Source organism: Rhea pennata, chromosome 10, assembly GCF_028389875.1.
Source record: "Rhea pennata isolate bPtePen1 chromosome 10, bPtePen1.pri, whole genome shotgun sequence".
In the NCBI taxonomy this organism is placed as follows: Eukaryota; Metazoa; Chordata; class Aves; order Rheiformes; family Rheidae; genus Rhea; species Rhea pennata.
The window spans coordinates 562181-579460 of NC_084672.1; the positions used below are offsets into that span (position 1 = coordinate 562181).

Sequence of the window (17280 nt, forward strand, 5' to 3'; positions counted from 1 at the left end):
TCTCCACTGGCCAAGGAAAGGGGAAGTGCCTCTCAGGCCCTGCTGCCATCCCGCTTAGTCCGCTGTGCGCTCGGCCCTGGGACCTACCTTGTGGGTGAGCGAGTGCTGCTTGAGGTGGTGGATCTGGCTGAACTCCATGCCGCACTCGGTGCAGACGAAGGGCCGGACGTTCTGGTGCTTCAGCATGTGGTTCTGCAGCTGGCTGCGGTAGTGGAACGACTTGTTGCACTCTAGGCACTGGTAGAGCGTGGGCCCCTGGTGCGTGGAGAGGTGACGCTTCAGCTGGGTGAGCGTGGAGAAGTCCAGGCCACACTCCACGCACACATGGCAACGGCCATTCTCGTGCTTCACCTCGTGCGCCTTCAGCTCGCTGGGGTAGGCGAAACCCCTCCCGCAGAACTGGCAGCTGTATGGCTTGATGTCGGTGTGCAGCAGCATGTGTCTCTTCAGGTGGCTGGTCTGCGTGAACGCCTTGTTGCACACCTCGCACTTGTGTGGCCGGGTGCCCTGGTGGGTCAGCAAGTGTGTCTGCAGGTGGCTGGGCTGCTTGAAGAGCTTGTTGCAGTGCGGGCAGGAGTGGGGCTTGATACCGTTGTGGCCCAGGATGTGGGTCACCAAGTTGTACTTCGAAGTGTAGGATTTCTCGCACATGCGGCACTGCCAGCGCTTCTGGCGGTCTCCTGCCTCCACCAGGTATGAGTCATCGATCTGCACGTTGATGTCCAGGCGGTCCAGCTGGGCCTTCTTGTTGCGCTCGCTGTTGGCTCCAGCTGCATCCGTGTCAAACTCCCCAGGATCCTGCCATACAAAGCCCTGCTCATTCTTCACCTGCTCTGGCGACTCCGGTACAGGGGCTTCTGCGTCGCTCGGAGACGGGGCGCTTGCCTCAAAGGCACACTCAGTCCGCAGCACCTCGGCGCCGCTGCTCTCCGGTGCGCCGCCTAGGCTAGCTTCTGCGATGCCTGCCTGGACGGGGTCCCGGGAGCGGTGCTCGTAGCTCCCCAGCTCCAGCTCCTGGCGCACATGTCTGCGCAGGTGCCGAAGGCGCCGGGGCTTCCTGCTGAAGGTGCTGAGGTCAATCATCTTCATGGCGCTGCTCTGCACTGACTTCTCATGGCTGGAGTCTTCAAAAGCAGGTGGGTGACTGTGCTGCAGTTCCTCTTTGTCTTCTCCTGGGACGGAAACTTCATACACCACCTCTTCTTCCACCTCAGCCTTCTCGTACTTGACTTTGGGCACTAGCCTCACTGGAGGCCGTTTTCTCCTCCGGGCATGCTTTTCAAACGATGACTCTGCCTCTAATGCTTCCTCTTCCTGGGTTTCCCCTTGTGCCTGCCCCTCATGCTCCAGCCTGTAGTCGCTTTCTGGCTCCTCTGGCTCAACTGTTGCAGTGTCCGAAAGTTCACTTCCCAGCCCTGGGAAGAAGCCCCCAGGGCTGACAGTGGCTCCAAAAAGCTCATTCTCAGACACCAACCCCAAAACTGCTGCTTGTGCCAGAGACAGCACCACCACAGCATCTGTCTGAGTCCCACACTCAGTGAAGCGATCCATCTCTCACACCATCTATCTATGCTGTCATGGCTGTGAAACAAGAGAAAGAAGGGTGTTAGCCTGAGGCCCAGCTCTGTCCCACCCCAACAAGCAGGAAATTTTTGCTGGAACAGAATCATTTAACTGGTGACCTGTTTCCTGATCACTGTCCCAGGTCCCCCTTCAAACCAACCCAATCAGGGACACATTGGTGTTTTCAAGAGTGACCCTGGTTTTGAGGCACCACAGGCCCTGCGATATGCAGGGGCACCAAGAAAGAGCCACGTTTTCCTTTCAGCACCTGGCTATGTCTGGTGTTGTCCCTTCTGGCCAGGTAACAAACAAGGCCCAGTGATATGAGTTCTGGCCTTCTCATGTTCCCCAGAGGCCCCCAGCGACGACCCTTGCAAGCACGAGAAGAGGACGTGGTGCTGGAAACAGAGTTGGAGTAACACTACAGCCTTACAATGCTCATCCTCATCCTCAGAAACCGACTCTGGTGCAATTCAAAGACAAGTCACGAAAGCCCAAGGTGTCACACTTCTTCATGCTCTTTACAGAAGGAGAGCGAGAAACAGCACCGAAGGGCACGAGAAGAGTGAGGAAGCAGAACGCAAACCCTCTGCGCTGCAGTGCGCTAGGAAGCGCCCGACCTCGCAGGCTGGCCAGGCCCAAGCAAACCACGCAGCAGGAGCTCTCTGCCTGGCGTGGCGGCAGCTCCTCGGACAGGTTCACTGAGAACCGAGAGGGAGAGCCCAGCGCGGCGCCGGGCTTCCCCCTTGGACCATCCTGCCGATCTTCCAGCCTCCACCATCGCCCTTCACACACCTCCTCTCCTCTTCTTTTGTTTTACTAATGCCTTTCAACAACACATTTTTTGTCCTGGCAAAAAGCACACCAGGTTTTAGTAGTATTTCTTCACGTTTTATAAGCAGTTTGTTTCCATTTTTCCTGTTTTCTTCCCCCTCTAAAATACTACTGGGCCTACACAGCTTGCTTACAGAACAGATTTATGAAGTCATTTATAAAGAAAGGGCTAGAGAGCTAGTTAAAAACCACTGTAAAAAGCCCATGGTTCTCCAGGACATTGGTGTAAACACAGTAAAAAGGCAACCAAGCATCCACAAAGCCAGCAAGGCCCTCTCCTAGCTCCCAGCACTGGTCTTCCTGTCCTCTGCCCATGGTGCCCCATGTGCCCTTGCCCACCCGAGCTCTGGAGGCAGCAGTACTGTGCCCACCTTGGGGACCGAGAAGGCACAGGACACCACATGTGATGACAGTGAAACCAGCCAGACACCCACAAATCTTGCTGCAGGTTCCTCCTCCCTCCCACCCCTCTCCAGGCCCTTAACTACAGGCTCTGTGGTTAAAAATGGTCACTAGGTTTCTGATCCACTACCTGATTTTTAGTATCTTCTTAATTAACAGCTGGGAAGTGCAGAGGGGGAAAAATAGCAAATATTATGGCAATGCTGAAAAAGTAAGATAACTAAGCCAGTTAGACGGACATCAGTCCCGGACAAACCCATGGAAAGGCTACAAAAGGGTGTGAAAAAATGCAATGATAGAGGCATTATTTTCCCTACTTTTCCTTTCCAAGTTTTCACTGCAATTTTATGAAATACAAGTCTTGTCAAACAACTGTTTTTTCTTATGCAAGATTTTAAGCATGGTTGAGAAAGGACTTTTTGTTGACCGAAAGTACTTTGACTTACTCCTGGATGATATTTTGATTAGATAACAGCACACACACAACTATATAACTGTATGTGTGTGTGTGTATATACATATAGTTATATATTTATGTGGCACATAGTGAATGGACTAGAAATGGTTTATCACACCTGAAAGACTCTTTGGAACCACAAAAACATCTTCACCACCCTCCAGGAACGCTTGCAGTAGCATCCTGCAGAACTCCAGTCTTGACCTCATGCCATTTAATAGTTACATCTACTGTTAGGAAGAAACTCAAAGAATTGCTCACAGATGACACACACGTTTCGGGAAGAATATACTGCAACAGGAGTAGCCAGCAGTAAGGCCCACTTTGGTTTGCTGTCAACACAAGATCTGAACAAGTCATTTTTGATGCAACATAATGCAAGATCATAAGCAAGGGACAAATAATGCAGACAGAACTGCAGGGTGAGACAGCAGCCTGTACTCTGAAGATGATTTGGAGATGTTCCCCCACGCTAAGGTGTATAACCTACACAATACAAGCCAGAGGCACACAGGAGGAACTGGCATGAAAAGGCATAATTTTCATTCCTATGTTTGTTGTATCAAAACACTCTGGTTACAGCTGAGGGGCAACGGCAGATGGTAGAATACACTTGGAAGCAGAGCACAACACCAACCAATTTGGGAAATACTGACTCAAAAGGTCACAAAAACACCAACCATCTTAAACTAGGACAAACTTAACATTTGGGTGGGGAAGTCAGGAAGGGTACGTAAGTATAGGTGAGCGCACTGAGAGATCACAGCAACACTGGTGAGATCACTGCTGGATGTTGGGTGTGACCACAGCAAATTCACAGTGGTTGCAGTCTTGATAGTAAAAGTCAAAAGACAAATGAACAGAAAAGACGCTTTTGCACAGTGCCTACACACCAGGTCCTCACTGTCCACAGCTGGGAATTGCTGGCTACATGTGACTCAGTCTCAGGCAGTGCCAGCCCACAGCAAAGCCAGGGGCCTGCCCAGCACTTGCTGGAAGCACACAGTAGAGTCCACCACAGATTGCAGCTCTAATCCCGAGACTCTCCGAGGCCTCTCTGGAAGCTCCCCGGTCGGAACCTGGACTTCTATGTACTCTGGTGGTCTCCAGAGCACCTGCCAGCCCTGAGACCACACCAGCAGGTCTTATTTTGATCTAATCACCTAAACTACATATGAATTTCCACAGGGGAGGAAGTGAGTTACTATTATTTTTTTTAAAAAAAAGAATCCACATTTCGTACTGGTGTGCACTTCCTCATGAAAACCAGGACTGGAGTCTGCAGCACGCAGCACCTACTCTTCTAAAAGATTTAAGGAGGCAGCTAGCTAGTAATTTCAGCACTACCATAAGCAAACCCAGAAATCTGGGATAGCAAAACACAGAGGAGCTGCTGCACAGAAAAAAAAAAGGAAGAAAAAAAAAAAGGCGGGACAGACAACACACCCTTCGGGATGTTTTGTTTTACCATCAGATCCTCAAATCCCTCGGATTAGCGCTCTGCAGATTCCTTAAGAATTCAGGCTGGGAGTAAGAATGGCTGAAAAACAGTTAAGGGAGAATATCAGACAAAGCAAAGGAGAAAGTGTGAAGTGAGAAGTGGAAGAGGCACTTAAAGGAGCAGGAGGTCTGAGAGAGGGAACAACCCTCCGGTAGGCTGGGAAAACAGATCTATCAGCTGCCAAAACATTCTCTTCAGCTTAAAAGTTTACACGTTTTGTTATGCGGCATAAAAACAACATTCTTGGAAAGTGCCAGTGCTCTGCTCACTCAGTGCTGCCTGCCCCTGCCGGAGGCGAGAACCCCTAGTTACCGTCCCTGGCTTAGAAAGGTCTGGAGGCATCGCTGCGTCGGAAGATCTCGCTTCCCAAGCGGGGCCGGAGGAGCGATGCAAAGGGCTCCGAGGGAGCCGCGGACGGCTGGGCCCGGAGGCAGCCCGAGAGCAGCCTGCAGGGTGCCTTGTACCGGTGGGCAGGGAAACTCTTGGAAAGCTGCCACCAGATGAAACGGAGGAGGCCAGGACTTCCTACTGTGGCGAAGAATGTTCTTCTAAATATAATTATTTCTGCAGCTACAACAAAGAGAAATCCTATGGGGGAGGTAAAACAGGAATCAGCTCTAAACTGGATTCTGTAGCAGTCCCAGGAGCACCTGCATGGCAGGAGAGAGGCAGTCTTGGCTAAAAATCCGCTCTCCTTTGGCAAAGGCACACCCTGCTCTGCTGGCTTGTCTCCTTGTGCCAGCCCCTAGAGCCGGGGCCAAGGTCTCGCGCCACGGCCCGCGAGGTACGTTGCTGCTGGGCTGCAGGGATGAGGAGCACCGGGAGGCACCAGCCCCTGCTCCGCCGCGCTGCCCCTGCAGCGCAGCCTCCTGAGGTGGTGGCTTTGCTCTCGCTGGTCCTGCATGGTGGGTCACGGGCCAGGCACCCTGCGCTGAACCACGGGACACGCATCCTTCTGGAGGAGGAAGGTGTGACAGGGGAAGAGCAAAATAACCGTCATGAAAGCAGGAGACTGAAGGGAGGGGGAGAGAGGCGCAGACTGCCAGGGTGCAAGTCAGCCTCCTTGGGGATCACAGCCCTGGGCTGCGAGGAGCCGGGAGCGGGGCCCCAGGCAGACAAAGAGCTGAGCGGAGCGATGGGGGAGGAGAGCCCGGAGCAGGGGGGATGGGGACGGAGGCAGAGCCGGGAGCTGGGTGGTGGGGCCCCGTGCACCCGGGGAGCCGTGCCGCGGCTGCCGGGGCTGGAGCGGCCGGAGCTCCCGCACACCCACCAGGACACCCTTACCCCCACCCAGCCCCAGCCCCGTGCGGCGATGCTCCCGGGACTGCTGGGACAGCCCGCGGTTCCTGCAGGCTGCCGAATCCAGGGCAGCTGCCAGCTCTGTAGGCCAGGCACTTTCCAGGTGACGGCTCCCAGCAGCACCCGGAGCCACGCACCCTGAGGGGCCGGTCTGCTCCGTGCTGCACACACCGGATCCGCGCACCGAGCGAATCCGGACGGATGGTGGCTTGCTGGGAGACCTCACCGCCTCCGCGCACCCGCAGCCGGCACCCCCCGCTGCGGGGCTCAGGAGCCCTGCGGAGATGCTCCTGCATTTCTCAGAGCCCCAGGGACATCAGCTCGTTCCCCACCTTCAAGCTACCTGTGGTGCCTTCCAGGAACAGCCGAGCTCCTCCTTCAGACCACCAGAGCTGCTCTCTACCCACCTGCACATAAAATATTGCAGAAATCATGCATTAACCTGGCAGAGCTGCTGTTTCTACTAGGCTGGGGAAAGAAAAAGGCCAGAAATCAAACGGCGCTCCCCTTGTGCAACGGCCTACAGCTCTGCTGTCGCCAATCTTTACAAGGGAGAGCGTGGATTGTCCTCCGCTTCTACAGTGCACATGGAGTTTTTGTAGATGAAAGGCTTGGAGACTACTACGCATTATTCAGATGCTGTCCGTCTCCCCCAATTACAGTCCCCCTACCTGGAGCTCAGCTGGACGTTTCACTCAGCGCTGCTCCCTACAGAGACACTCACTACCAGATAAAACAACAAAACAAACCGCATTCCTGCAAAAATACCCCCTGCCATTTTGCAAGGACCAGTGAGATTCTCACTTCCCTGTTCCCTCCTTTAATTTCCCTAATCGTTCATCTGCCTGTCGGTTGCGGACGAACCCCCCGTCCGGCCCAGCTAACACCGCACGAGCAACTTCTGAAACGGATACCAGCTGCAGGGCTGGGCCAGGGGACTTTCGGTGACGGGAAGTGTAAAGCCAGGGCTTTCAGATGGCTAGAAAAGAGCAGCAGTTTCCCGGAAGGAATATATAAACAATATCACTGGCTTCAAGAATCTGGTAACGTAAGTCTTGCTGAAATCACAGAAGCTAAAAGCAAGAACCAGCTTTCCCAGGGTCTCAGTCCAGAAAGAAAAACAGGGGTCCCTTTTCTCAATTTTGGTGGGACGCACTCAAGAGACTGGAAAGCAGAGAAGACCATTCTGGTCTGGTTTTTGGTTTTGTTTTCTTCCTTGTTTTGGGGTAGGCTGCATCAATTCCTGTTTCTGCACGAGCTGGACATCTCTTTCAATCCAATTAGGACCCAGCTTTTCCAAGAACAAGGGGCGATTTCTCCACAACCGTAATAACCGCCTCTGCGTTGCCCCTCGCAGCGGTATAAAACCACCATTGCCGTCACACTCCTGGCAGGAGGGCACCAGCGGTTCTTGGTACCGCCGGCAAACGCAGGCATGCAAAGGAGACGTTACGTAAGTGAAACACGCAGAACTGGGACAACACTCCCTCGGGCAAACGGCCTCCAGAGAGGAATCCTGCAGCAGTCTGCAGGGAGGGAGAGGTGAGCAGGGCCGCAACAGAGATGGGACATAACTTTTCCCCACATCTCTCATGCTCCGTTGGGGGGTTGTCTGCAGGACGGTCCAGATCTCTGCCTCCGAGCCCAAACAGCACAAGACAACGCGGCTGAGCGAACGACACGTTGACACGCGCTCCCGGCGCCGGCACGTTCCGAACGGAGCCAACAGCCCTGAGACAGAAGCTTTTAGAACAAAGTAGATCCCTGCTACTCTGCAGCACTCCAAGAAAAGGGAGGTGCACTGCTCCTGTGGGCCCTCAGAACAAAAGTAAAAGCCTTGTGTTACACAAACCACTCTTTGCACTATTCTCCATCGAACATGCAAGCCCTCGTGCATAAGGAATGGAGCTTTACTGCTCAAAAGACAGCCAGGCCACTACAGTTAGCAGAACTGCTGAAGCAGCTGATAAACACACCACACAGAAGTGAGGAACTGGAAAAAAATGCTTTTCTTTCGCTTCCTTGCTCGCACTTCCTCTCTGGGTAGCCTTCTCAAGCGTCTTGCAGACCAGGCTGCAAATGATGTTTCCCAACACATTGGCAAGTAAGGTTTGGTCAAGTATTTCCAGCTCTGCTGGGAATACACTCACGCTCCTCAATGAGGAGATAGAGCACAGCCTGGACCTCTCCTCTCCACAGGGCTGCTTCAAATCTTGCTTAGGATGTCAAAGTGAAGACTTTGGAGGGTTTTCAAGTCTCGTGTCCAATAACCAAGTGCAAGCCTGCTAGAACTAGTCCAACATGCAGGAATAGCTAAGGGTGATGTAAAATGATGCCAGGCCAGGGCTGAAGTGCAAGATGCACGTGGAGTGCACGGATGCTAGTCAGAAGAGGTGCATGGGCACACTGCAGCAGAAGCTTGCACAGTGCTTGCAAGCATGAAATCAAAGTCCAATCATAGACACCAGTCTCTTAAGTCCCCCAAAGATTCCTACACAAAAAAATCACCACAGTTCTGGCATGACACTGGAGCAGGTGCTGTGGCTAAGCACAAACCTTGCCAGCCCTGCTAGTTCTTTGTCTTCTACAGGCCTGTGGCTGAGGTAGCACAGCAGAGAGGAATCATCGTATCAGCATGTTGCTCAGCCCCTACCTGCTTCCCAGCTGTACTGAAGAAGCGGCAGAGGAAGGAGAAAGGCACAAATATGTTGTCCCTACTGACAAAATATCACAAGCTGAGGTGTTACTGAGACGCAGCCTTCCGAGGCAGAGGGCTTACAAACTAGCGCTGCACCGTGGGGCGTGCAGCAAGCTGCCGCGCTGGAACAGGGGGGCTCTGCAGACCATCAGGCAGGGTGAAAGAGAACTGACTAATGTCACATAGTGCAGGTGAGGCCAAAGTCCCAGTGTCAGTGCCCCAGGCTGCGGCTTCTAGGAGATGCAACAACAATTTAACATGTAAACGCCAACCTTCTCTGAAAGAGCATCATATTCCAAGTTTTAAAAAGGGCAAAACTGCTCTGACAATGCCCAAAATAAGTATGCTTCCAAATGCTTCTGCAGAAATCATGCTTCTGACTTGCTGAGACCCTGCTATTTCCCCCCTTGCATCATTCTGCTACTGCAGCAGACACAAACTGTCTGCCTTTTAAGAGCTTTCTCATCCCATCTTTTCTTGGATGCTAACAAACAACGGACCTGCTTATACTGCACCAACAATGACAAATTTCACTACTCAATTTTCCAACAAATAAGTTCACAACTTTTCTGAGAAAATTCTATGCAAAATTTTGCTACTACTTCACTAGTTTCTTCACATTTCTTCTTAAAGCACACCCATGCCTAATCAATACCTGGCGGTGATTAAGCAGCTAATGAAGGACACATCCCATTCTTGTGCTCCTCTGCTCACATGTTCACCCTGTCCTTCCTATCTTGCATTTAGATGGCAGTTCTCTCAAGGCAAGCATCATATTTATTTTGCCGTGTACAGTGCCTAGATCAATTTTTGAGTAGGACTTGTAAATATTACTATAAAAAGGCACACAGACAGCAGCTCTTCGGGCAGGTGTCCTGGTTCTGCTGCAGGCACTGATGCTGCTTCTGTTTTTGCAGTTTCCTTAGCTTGTTGTCTGTAAGCACGCTGCCAGAGGGGACAGATCCTTCTGTTCTGTGCCTTGTAATGCATTACTAGCGAGGGTTTCTTCTCTTTCCCTGTTGTCCGCTCCATCCATCACCTTTATACTGCTCTACACTGACTTCCTAGTACCCTTTCTAACTATTGTTTCTTGTGTTCAGACCATCCATCTATCCACTTCTCTCATATCAATAATACAGAAAATAAATTAAACCTGTCCTAATATTGATCTTTGTAGCAACATAAGAGCAACTTCTCTTCAGTCCCGGTTTGAGGCTCCCTGTCTGTCTAGTGAACATACTTGGCACATTCGTCATTCATTTAACTCCAGCAGTTCCTGCCTGCATGCCGTAGCTGTGAACCAAATCCTTGTGTGGGATTTTATAAAAACTTTTAGTTAAGGTTCAAGGCTCTGTAGTACATTTGCTGATTGGTACTTGCCAACTGGTCCCTCCGAGGGTTTGCCACATCTTTCCTGTACCAGAGGTTGCACTTGCATACTTGTTAGAACCCTCTCTGAAAACTGAAAACATAAGCGTGTCACTGTCTGCTCTCATCTGCATCTCCTTGGCTTCCAAAGAGCCTCTCCACACTTTTGCTAATAGTGCTCTTTATCTTTCCCCTTTTCCTCCCAATTCTAGGAAGATGCATCTGGAGCCAGCAGTCTGCAGAGTTTCTCTTTCCTTTTCTTTTCCGTGCAATTCAGTTTTCATTCAGCATTGCTCTTCCCTCTTCTGGGAAATAACGTGCCTAGGTGTGGTCTCTCTTCTCCTCTTTTCTTTGTCAACACAGATTGCTAGGAACTAAGTTTTCCCGTGGTACAACTCCAGGGTTTAAGCCATTCCTCCCCTCTACAATCCCTGCCCTCCTGCCACCTCTTCAGAAGCTCTGCTATCTCCTTGTTTTCTTTTCTTTAGACACGTAAATATTTTTTAAATCTTCGCTTCCTTGCATATTTTTTACTTCCTTTTACCTCTCTTGTGTTGTCCATAATCACTCAGATATCCATCTTTTACCTAAACATAGACTTTTACCCCTTGTAGCTCTTTTCCTGCAGTATCACTGCCTCCAGCGTGTTTCTTGCTAGACTCTATCAGCAGAAACCATATCAGGCCAAGATGCATTATGTCTGGACACTTCCCTTTTCCTTTCCTTTCCTTTCCCCTTACTGTTTTACCCGGCTTCTACTGAACTGCTACAAAGCTTCTGACAGATGTTTACCCCAATTGCAGTCCCGCACAGCTCCTCCACCGGAGTTCAGTGGCAGCTGAATCACAGCAGGCAGCAATGCGATTACTCTGAAAACAAAACTCTTGGAATCCTAAATTGAGCAGCTTAAAAAAAATGTCTATTTCATAAAAATCTCATTTGTGAGCACATACAATGTTTGTCTAGGCTCTACAGATGTGACGAGAACTAGAACCAAAGGAACCACCTCGCTGCCCTGAACTGCCTTCCTTCCTCGATTTCCCATTGAAGGTGGTCTGCAAGAGGGCATAGCTCCCGACTGCCTCACTTAGTGCCTCTGCCCTAGGCTGCAGTATCAGTTATTTTGAAGGCCTTGTTTTCTTTCAAGCTACATTTCTTGAGTGAATTGCTGTTCTTTATGCTACACTTCATATCAGCACAAAAAACAACAAGGTGAGCATTGTAATCACCTAAATTTCATACAACCCTTTCTTACAGGCTTTAAGACGTATAATCTACAAACTGGAGCAAGATTTACCTTTCCGATGTCTTAAGGGCAGTACCTCCTCTCCCCAGCAAACATGAGCCAGCCCTTCCTCCTGAAGGCACCTTGTTACCTCTCCTCATCACATGGAAAGTGTCCACACATGGGCTGATACCACAAGCCAGCTGGTACCCAGGAACAGCTTATCTTGGTAACTCACTCAGGGTTAAAGGCTGTATGACCATCAAAGAACCATCTGAAAGGTCCTTTAAGGTGTGTTCCCTACTGAAAGAAAATCGGTGACTCAACTTTACTAATGAGGTCGCTCTATTATACACAGATAGAGCGTGTAATGCCTCTGCTTTAAGACTCCAGGGCTAGGAAATCAGCAGAGCCCATCGGAGGCTGAGGAGGTTTAGCGACGTCTTAACTAGGGTCCCCTGTGGTGGGAGGTCTAGGGATGCACGCTGCAGAACCCGGGAGCAGCCCTGATGACTCGACAGCCCTCCCGAGCCCAGCCCGAGCACCCAGAGCCACCCCGACTCGGCGCCTTCCCGCCAGGGCTGTGAACGGCGGCTGCCCGGCGTTTCCGCTGCCGCAGCAGGGACGCGGCTTGCAGCAGCTCCCCCGAACCCGGAGGAGGGCAGCAGCACCGACGCTGTCCCCAAGCACTGCTCGCAGGACTGTGGCGCGGAGCATACATCACAGCTACGGTACAACTGCGTCGGGTTTTGCACGTGAGAGTGATCCAACAGGTGTGAAGGCTTTTGAACAATTTTTTAAGGAAAAATGGCTGATCAATAGACTTATTTGTGTGAATATTTTGGGCCTTTTTTCCCCTTATTTTCTAAAAAATAATTTCATTTAAGTGTAATAAAAGAAAAATGCATTTTTATGGCTTTGCTTCTTTTGTGGTTTTCCCAAAAAGCTGCTTACAAGCACCCATAAGAATTTTAAACAGAAAAATATTGTTTTTCCTGAAAATTAAAATAAACAACTAAAACTATTTATAAAACTGACCTAAAATATTTGTCCTGTACCCAGCCTGAGGATTTATGAGGTCATCTTGGACTGAGCTAAATGCTGACTTGGGCCGACTGAGAAAAGAATGACTGGGGTCTCCTACTCTCGTCCGGGGCCACAAAAGCTTTCCCACGCAGAATAATCAGTCTAATGCTGCAGGAAGGCTAAGTTGCATCGATGCTTGAATACTACAGTAAATCAAAGCCAAAATGTTTATCTTGCTTCAGAAGCCTCCCTAATCACCCCCGATAAAACTACAGATAGCATACAAAGATTTTTACATTTACATGGAATAAAATGATACAGGGAGGGCTATTACTTAACTCAGACTATTAAGCAAGAGCTGTCCAAAATATAAAGCTGGTCAAATCAAAGAGTGCCTGTACCTGGAGCATCCAATGCCACCTGACTCGGGATCTGCACTGAGTCACACAGTGGTGACAGTGTGCGTGCCTCTGGTTTGCAAGGGCAAAACGACAGACCTTCCAAAATTTCTACCCCAAGCCCCTCCCTCTTTTCTGAATCTAAGTCACAACTAAAAATATCATTTCTCTTCTCACAATTGACATCTAGTGCAAATAAACTAGACTTTAATCTAAATAATGAGCCAAAGTTACAAGAAATGGGGGAGAGAACACATTTTGCTCGGTTTCTGCCTACCAAATAAGCTTTTCATTTTTAAAGAAATCAAAACAAAATTTAAATTCATCCAACCAATGTCTTCAAATTAGATACGATCTAGCTCAGTTATTTTAGGAAGACTTTTATTAATGTTCTCTAGAAAAAAGGTAGTTATTGTAAGCTGATTAGAAAACGACATTGCAACAAGATTAGAAAACTTCACCATGTGAAGTGTCATATAGGTTTTTCCTTGTCAGGATTTTTTTTTCTTGAAATTCTTATTTTGAAATTAAAAAAGATTTTTTTTTGAAAAGCAAGTTTATCTACCAGATAAACTTGATTCTTGATTTTCAAAAAAACCCAACCCAAACCAAACCAAAACCCCAAATGCACACCCAAGTCGGGTAATATTATGTCTGTAGGACAGACAATGTATTTTGAAAGAAGTAGCATGTTCTTTGTAAGAGAATATTACAACATGTTGAAAAAACATTACTGGTCAATCTTTTAGCAATTCTGGTAAGAGATTTTTACTACAATGTTTACATTCAAATATAAGAAGTTAATATTAATCTGTTTATAGGCAATAGATTATTGGTAAATTCTGACCGGAAAAGAAAATGAGTATTTTTAAAAAAAATTGGAAATTACCTTTTCTATCGAATAAGAGCAACATAGAGTGTATGCAATACACCTAACCCGAAAAAGAATTCAACAGTTTTTTTTTATGTCAGTAAGTCTCCCCTTAACCAAAAAGTCTGCTGAACATAAAGCTGTTCTTTGGTTTAAAAACAAATTCTGTACAAATGTGTCTTGGAAGGAAGCAGTTTTACTTTTTAATGCACCATTTTAAAAGGAAAGTTTTACCATTATCACAGTTCTGTTTTTCAAGCAAGCTTTTTCTTTTCCACTGAGAAATTATCAATAATTCAGTGCCGTGGATTTTTGATTTGCAGATCGTTAACATTTTTTCAGCAAAGGTTCAAATCACAGGGGCCCTCTACACAGTCAAGGCAGACATCTTTCAGACCAGCTTCCTTTCCTTCCTTCACCTTTCCCAGACCTCGTAGATGGTACGTGGGTCCACAGACCACAAGCTAAAAACGATTGGTCTAGACACAACAAACATTATATGCCAAGTTAAAGGTTAAAAGCTAAAGTGCAGCTTTGAAAATGCTAGACTTGGGTTTTGCACATTTGTGTGGGAGTGGTATGAAAAACTGCTCCTGCCCTTCTCAATAAACAACTTAAAATTTGGCTTCACTTCTCTGCTTAATTAGGGTGCAATGTCGAACCAGGCCTTCAAACTTGCACCGTATGTTCCCATTGCACAATACCAGGGATTTCTTTTTACTGTTTGTTTGTACCTTGAGCTAATGCAGAGCTTGGTGGTATCTAATGAATCTGTATTTTTTCTTTTTGTTAGGGCAGGAGACAGTTAGGATACCACTACCAATACCGCTGCAGTATTACGTGTTCTCGTAGTGCTAGATCAAAGTATTCAGTACTGAAAAATACTGCACATTGCCCCTTGCAATGGGATTCTGCGCAAAGACGCCGGCGCTGGAGAGGCAGCTACGTGAACAGCAGCAGAATTTGCTCCCTGCCTTGGCCCCCCAGATGGAGAAAACATTCAAGGCGGGGTTATTTGCTGGAAATCAGGCATTTAAATTTGTTATGGATTCCTACCAAACAATTTCCTCAGGTGCTGTTTGGCAACCTGTTACAAATGTCAGACACGCGTGCAGCCAGGACGAGTTATGCCGCGATGTACTCAGGTCTTCCTGAACGATCTCTTTTCCAGAGGGGAGCCTAGCCCAGGGGACAGGCACCAGCTCCCAGTCTGTGTGGGGCAGCGCCGGCCTCGAACCGGGCAGGACGATGGCGACAGCACTCGGGACAGTCCTCGCACGCCGCACCAGCGCTGGGCCCCGCGGCGAGGCACAAGCGAGGCATTCAGACCGCCACTGCTCCCGCAGAACCGCCCCAGGGGCTGCGCTGCCCACCTTCCCAAATTCAAGCCCACAGGGCCCTCGGCCACGAGAGCTGCAGCAGCGTCTGCAAGGCGAGGGACGGACCACAGCGTGCACGCGGCAGCCGGGCCGGCTGGCGGATTCCTGCTCTGCAGAACCGACAAGGCTCCCGGCTTTCTGGCATGCGCTTCCGTAGCTTACAGTATGTCTTCCTACTAGCTTTTACCTTTAAAAAAGGTTAATGCTCTGGCTTTGCAATATATCCTCACTGCTGAAGATTACGGTTTAATTGAACTTTTATTTTTTTTAAATGAAGTAGGCTGAAGGCAATAATCCAAAAGTGAATTATAAATATTGAGCCCAAACCACGAGCATGTATTACCTCTCCCTGTTCTGACCCCTCTCACCCCATACTAGTCCTTAAGAAGAAAATTCACATAGGGACGCACTATAGCTTCCAGTGTTTGAAGGAAGTCTTCCTGTGGTGGGTAAGAAATATTTCAGCTGATGGAAATCCAGAGTGTGAGGGGTCAGCATATGAGCAGCAGCAAATGCCAAAGTAATTCACTTCTGGGGAACGGAGCAGCAACCCAAAATGTTCCTGTGGCTTCCCAACAGAAAAGCATCCGAGTTTCTTGTTGGTAGTTGACACAGGACATCCCCCCTCTTGCTTTTCTTTACTGTGAAGAATTCACTTGTCCTCCTTTACCAAACATTCAGTCTTTATATCTTTGGCTCCCCCACCCCCAGCATCTCCCGTCCTTGTCTCCTCTCCATTTCTCTATTGCTCCCTCATTCTTTCTGTTACCCTAGCAACACCTATCTCAGCTCCGGAGATCTGTCCTGTGCCTCTCTCTTATCTTTCTCCTTTCTCTTTCATCTATCTCCTAATCTCCCTCTGTATTCCAAACCTCTGTCCTTTGCTTGCTTTCTTTCCCTCTCTCTTTTCATCTCCTCCAATGTCTTCTCTATCTCTGGGTTACAATTATTTGAATCTCACTCAAAAAAAAAAAAAAAAATCTACTTCATTAACCGCTGTGCCACCAATTCAACTCCAGCTCTTCTTGCAGGCCATCTGCACTGTTCGGGACCCCTACTGATGTCAGAAGCTCTCGATCTGATCCCCAGATAGGCACCCGTCTGCCAGATTAAAATGAAGTTGTCATGCTTGCAGACAAGGCCCTTCCTCTAAAATCCATTAAATGAAGGGAAAACAGAATTTAAATTTCACACTACAAGCAGCTCAGGATCGGGCAATTAGATCCAACTTCTAACCTGTCTGCAGAATTCATTTGCTCATATTCTGCTGTTATTGCTGCAGTGTAACAAGTCCCCACTCTGCTTTATTTTCACTGCATACACTATTCACTTAGCACCTCTGTTTTACTAGAAACAACCATTCCACTTGCATACACCGGCCTTATTTGCTTTGCTCTCCATAACAGCAATCTTGTCACCCAGATTCTGTGCATGAGCCTCTCCAGCAAATCAGTCCCTCCCCCAGCCCTCCTCTCGCAAGAATCAAAATGAAAGCTGGTGGCTGTAGTCCAAGGTGTGTTTGTCTCTTAGATCAGTTCTTCTAGATGTCTCTTAGATCATTCCTGGATTTCTGATTTATTTTAAAGCAACTGGAAACAGAGGATAAATGGGAAAAATGAGATGCTTTATGAAAATCAGAGACCTAACTGCATCAGTATTACCCTGACCATCGAAGTGACGGAAGAACAAAAGCTACCGAGGCTCGAGCTTGGTCTGCTGCTGCATGGCTACGTCCAGTGACGGCTCACCACGAGAACAGATTCACTGCCACATACGGTTCCCTGCAAAGGGGGTCTCCTCAGAAAACTGCTGCGCACAGGCTGACGGAGCCAAAACAAACGCTCTCTCCCTTTTGTGGCCAGTGGTCTGCTTCCGCCAAGGACTCACTATATCTTTTCATGTTGAGTCACCAGAAGCACAAGGCATCTTGCTTATGGTGGTCAGTACTCTGTCTGATAACATGTAAGGAGAGTCTCACACGAGAGAGGCATCTTTTCAAAGCAGAATTACAGAGCTACTAAGATCTTCCATGTTGGACAGCTGCTGCTAACATCCGAACTACTTTCTGTGACCAGTTGGTTTGGGGAAAAGGCATGCACAGTCCTGCTGGAGGCACTGCCCAGAGCAGAATCCACAATCTTGTACCTAATCACTTCACTCCCTGCTTAAGGAAACACATCAGCAGCTGAATTCTGTAAATCCTTCTGTCAGCAATCACCATGGAGCGCCCTGACTGATCACTGCTCAAGAAATCGCCTT

The 17280-nt window shown here is 48.8% G+C and overlaps 1 protein-coding gene across 2 annotated transcripts in view; it reads right to left on the reverse strand.

Moving 5' to 3' along the window:
* The window catches only part of ZNF710 (zinc finger protein 710), a 43164-nt gene that overhangs the window by 7308 nt on the left and 18576 nt on the right, over positions 1 to 17280 (reverse strand). For both annotated transcript variants that reach the window (XM_062584241.1, XM_062584240.1), the window contains exon 2: positions 88 to 1581. In XM_062584241.1, the coding sequence (XP_062440225.1) occupies positions 88 to 1551 (1464 nt within the window). In that variant the 5' untranslated portion in view covers positions 1552 to 1581. The remainder of the gene's footprint in view (positions 1 to 87; positions 1582 to 17280) is intronic.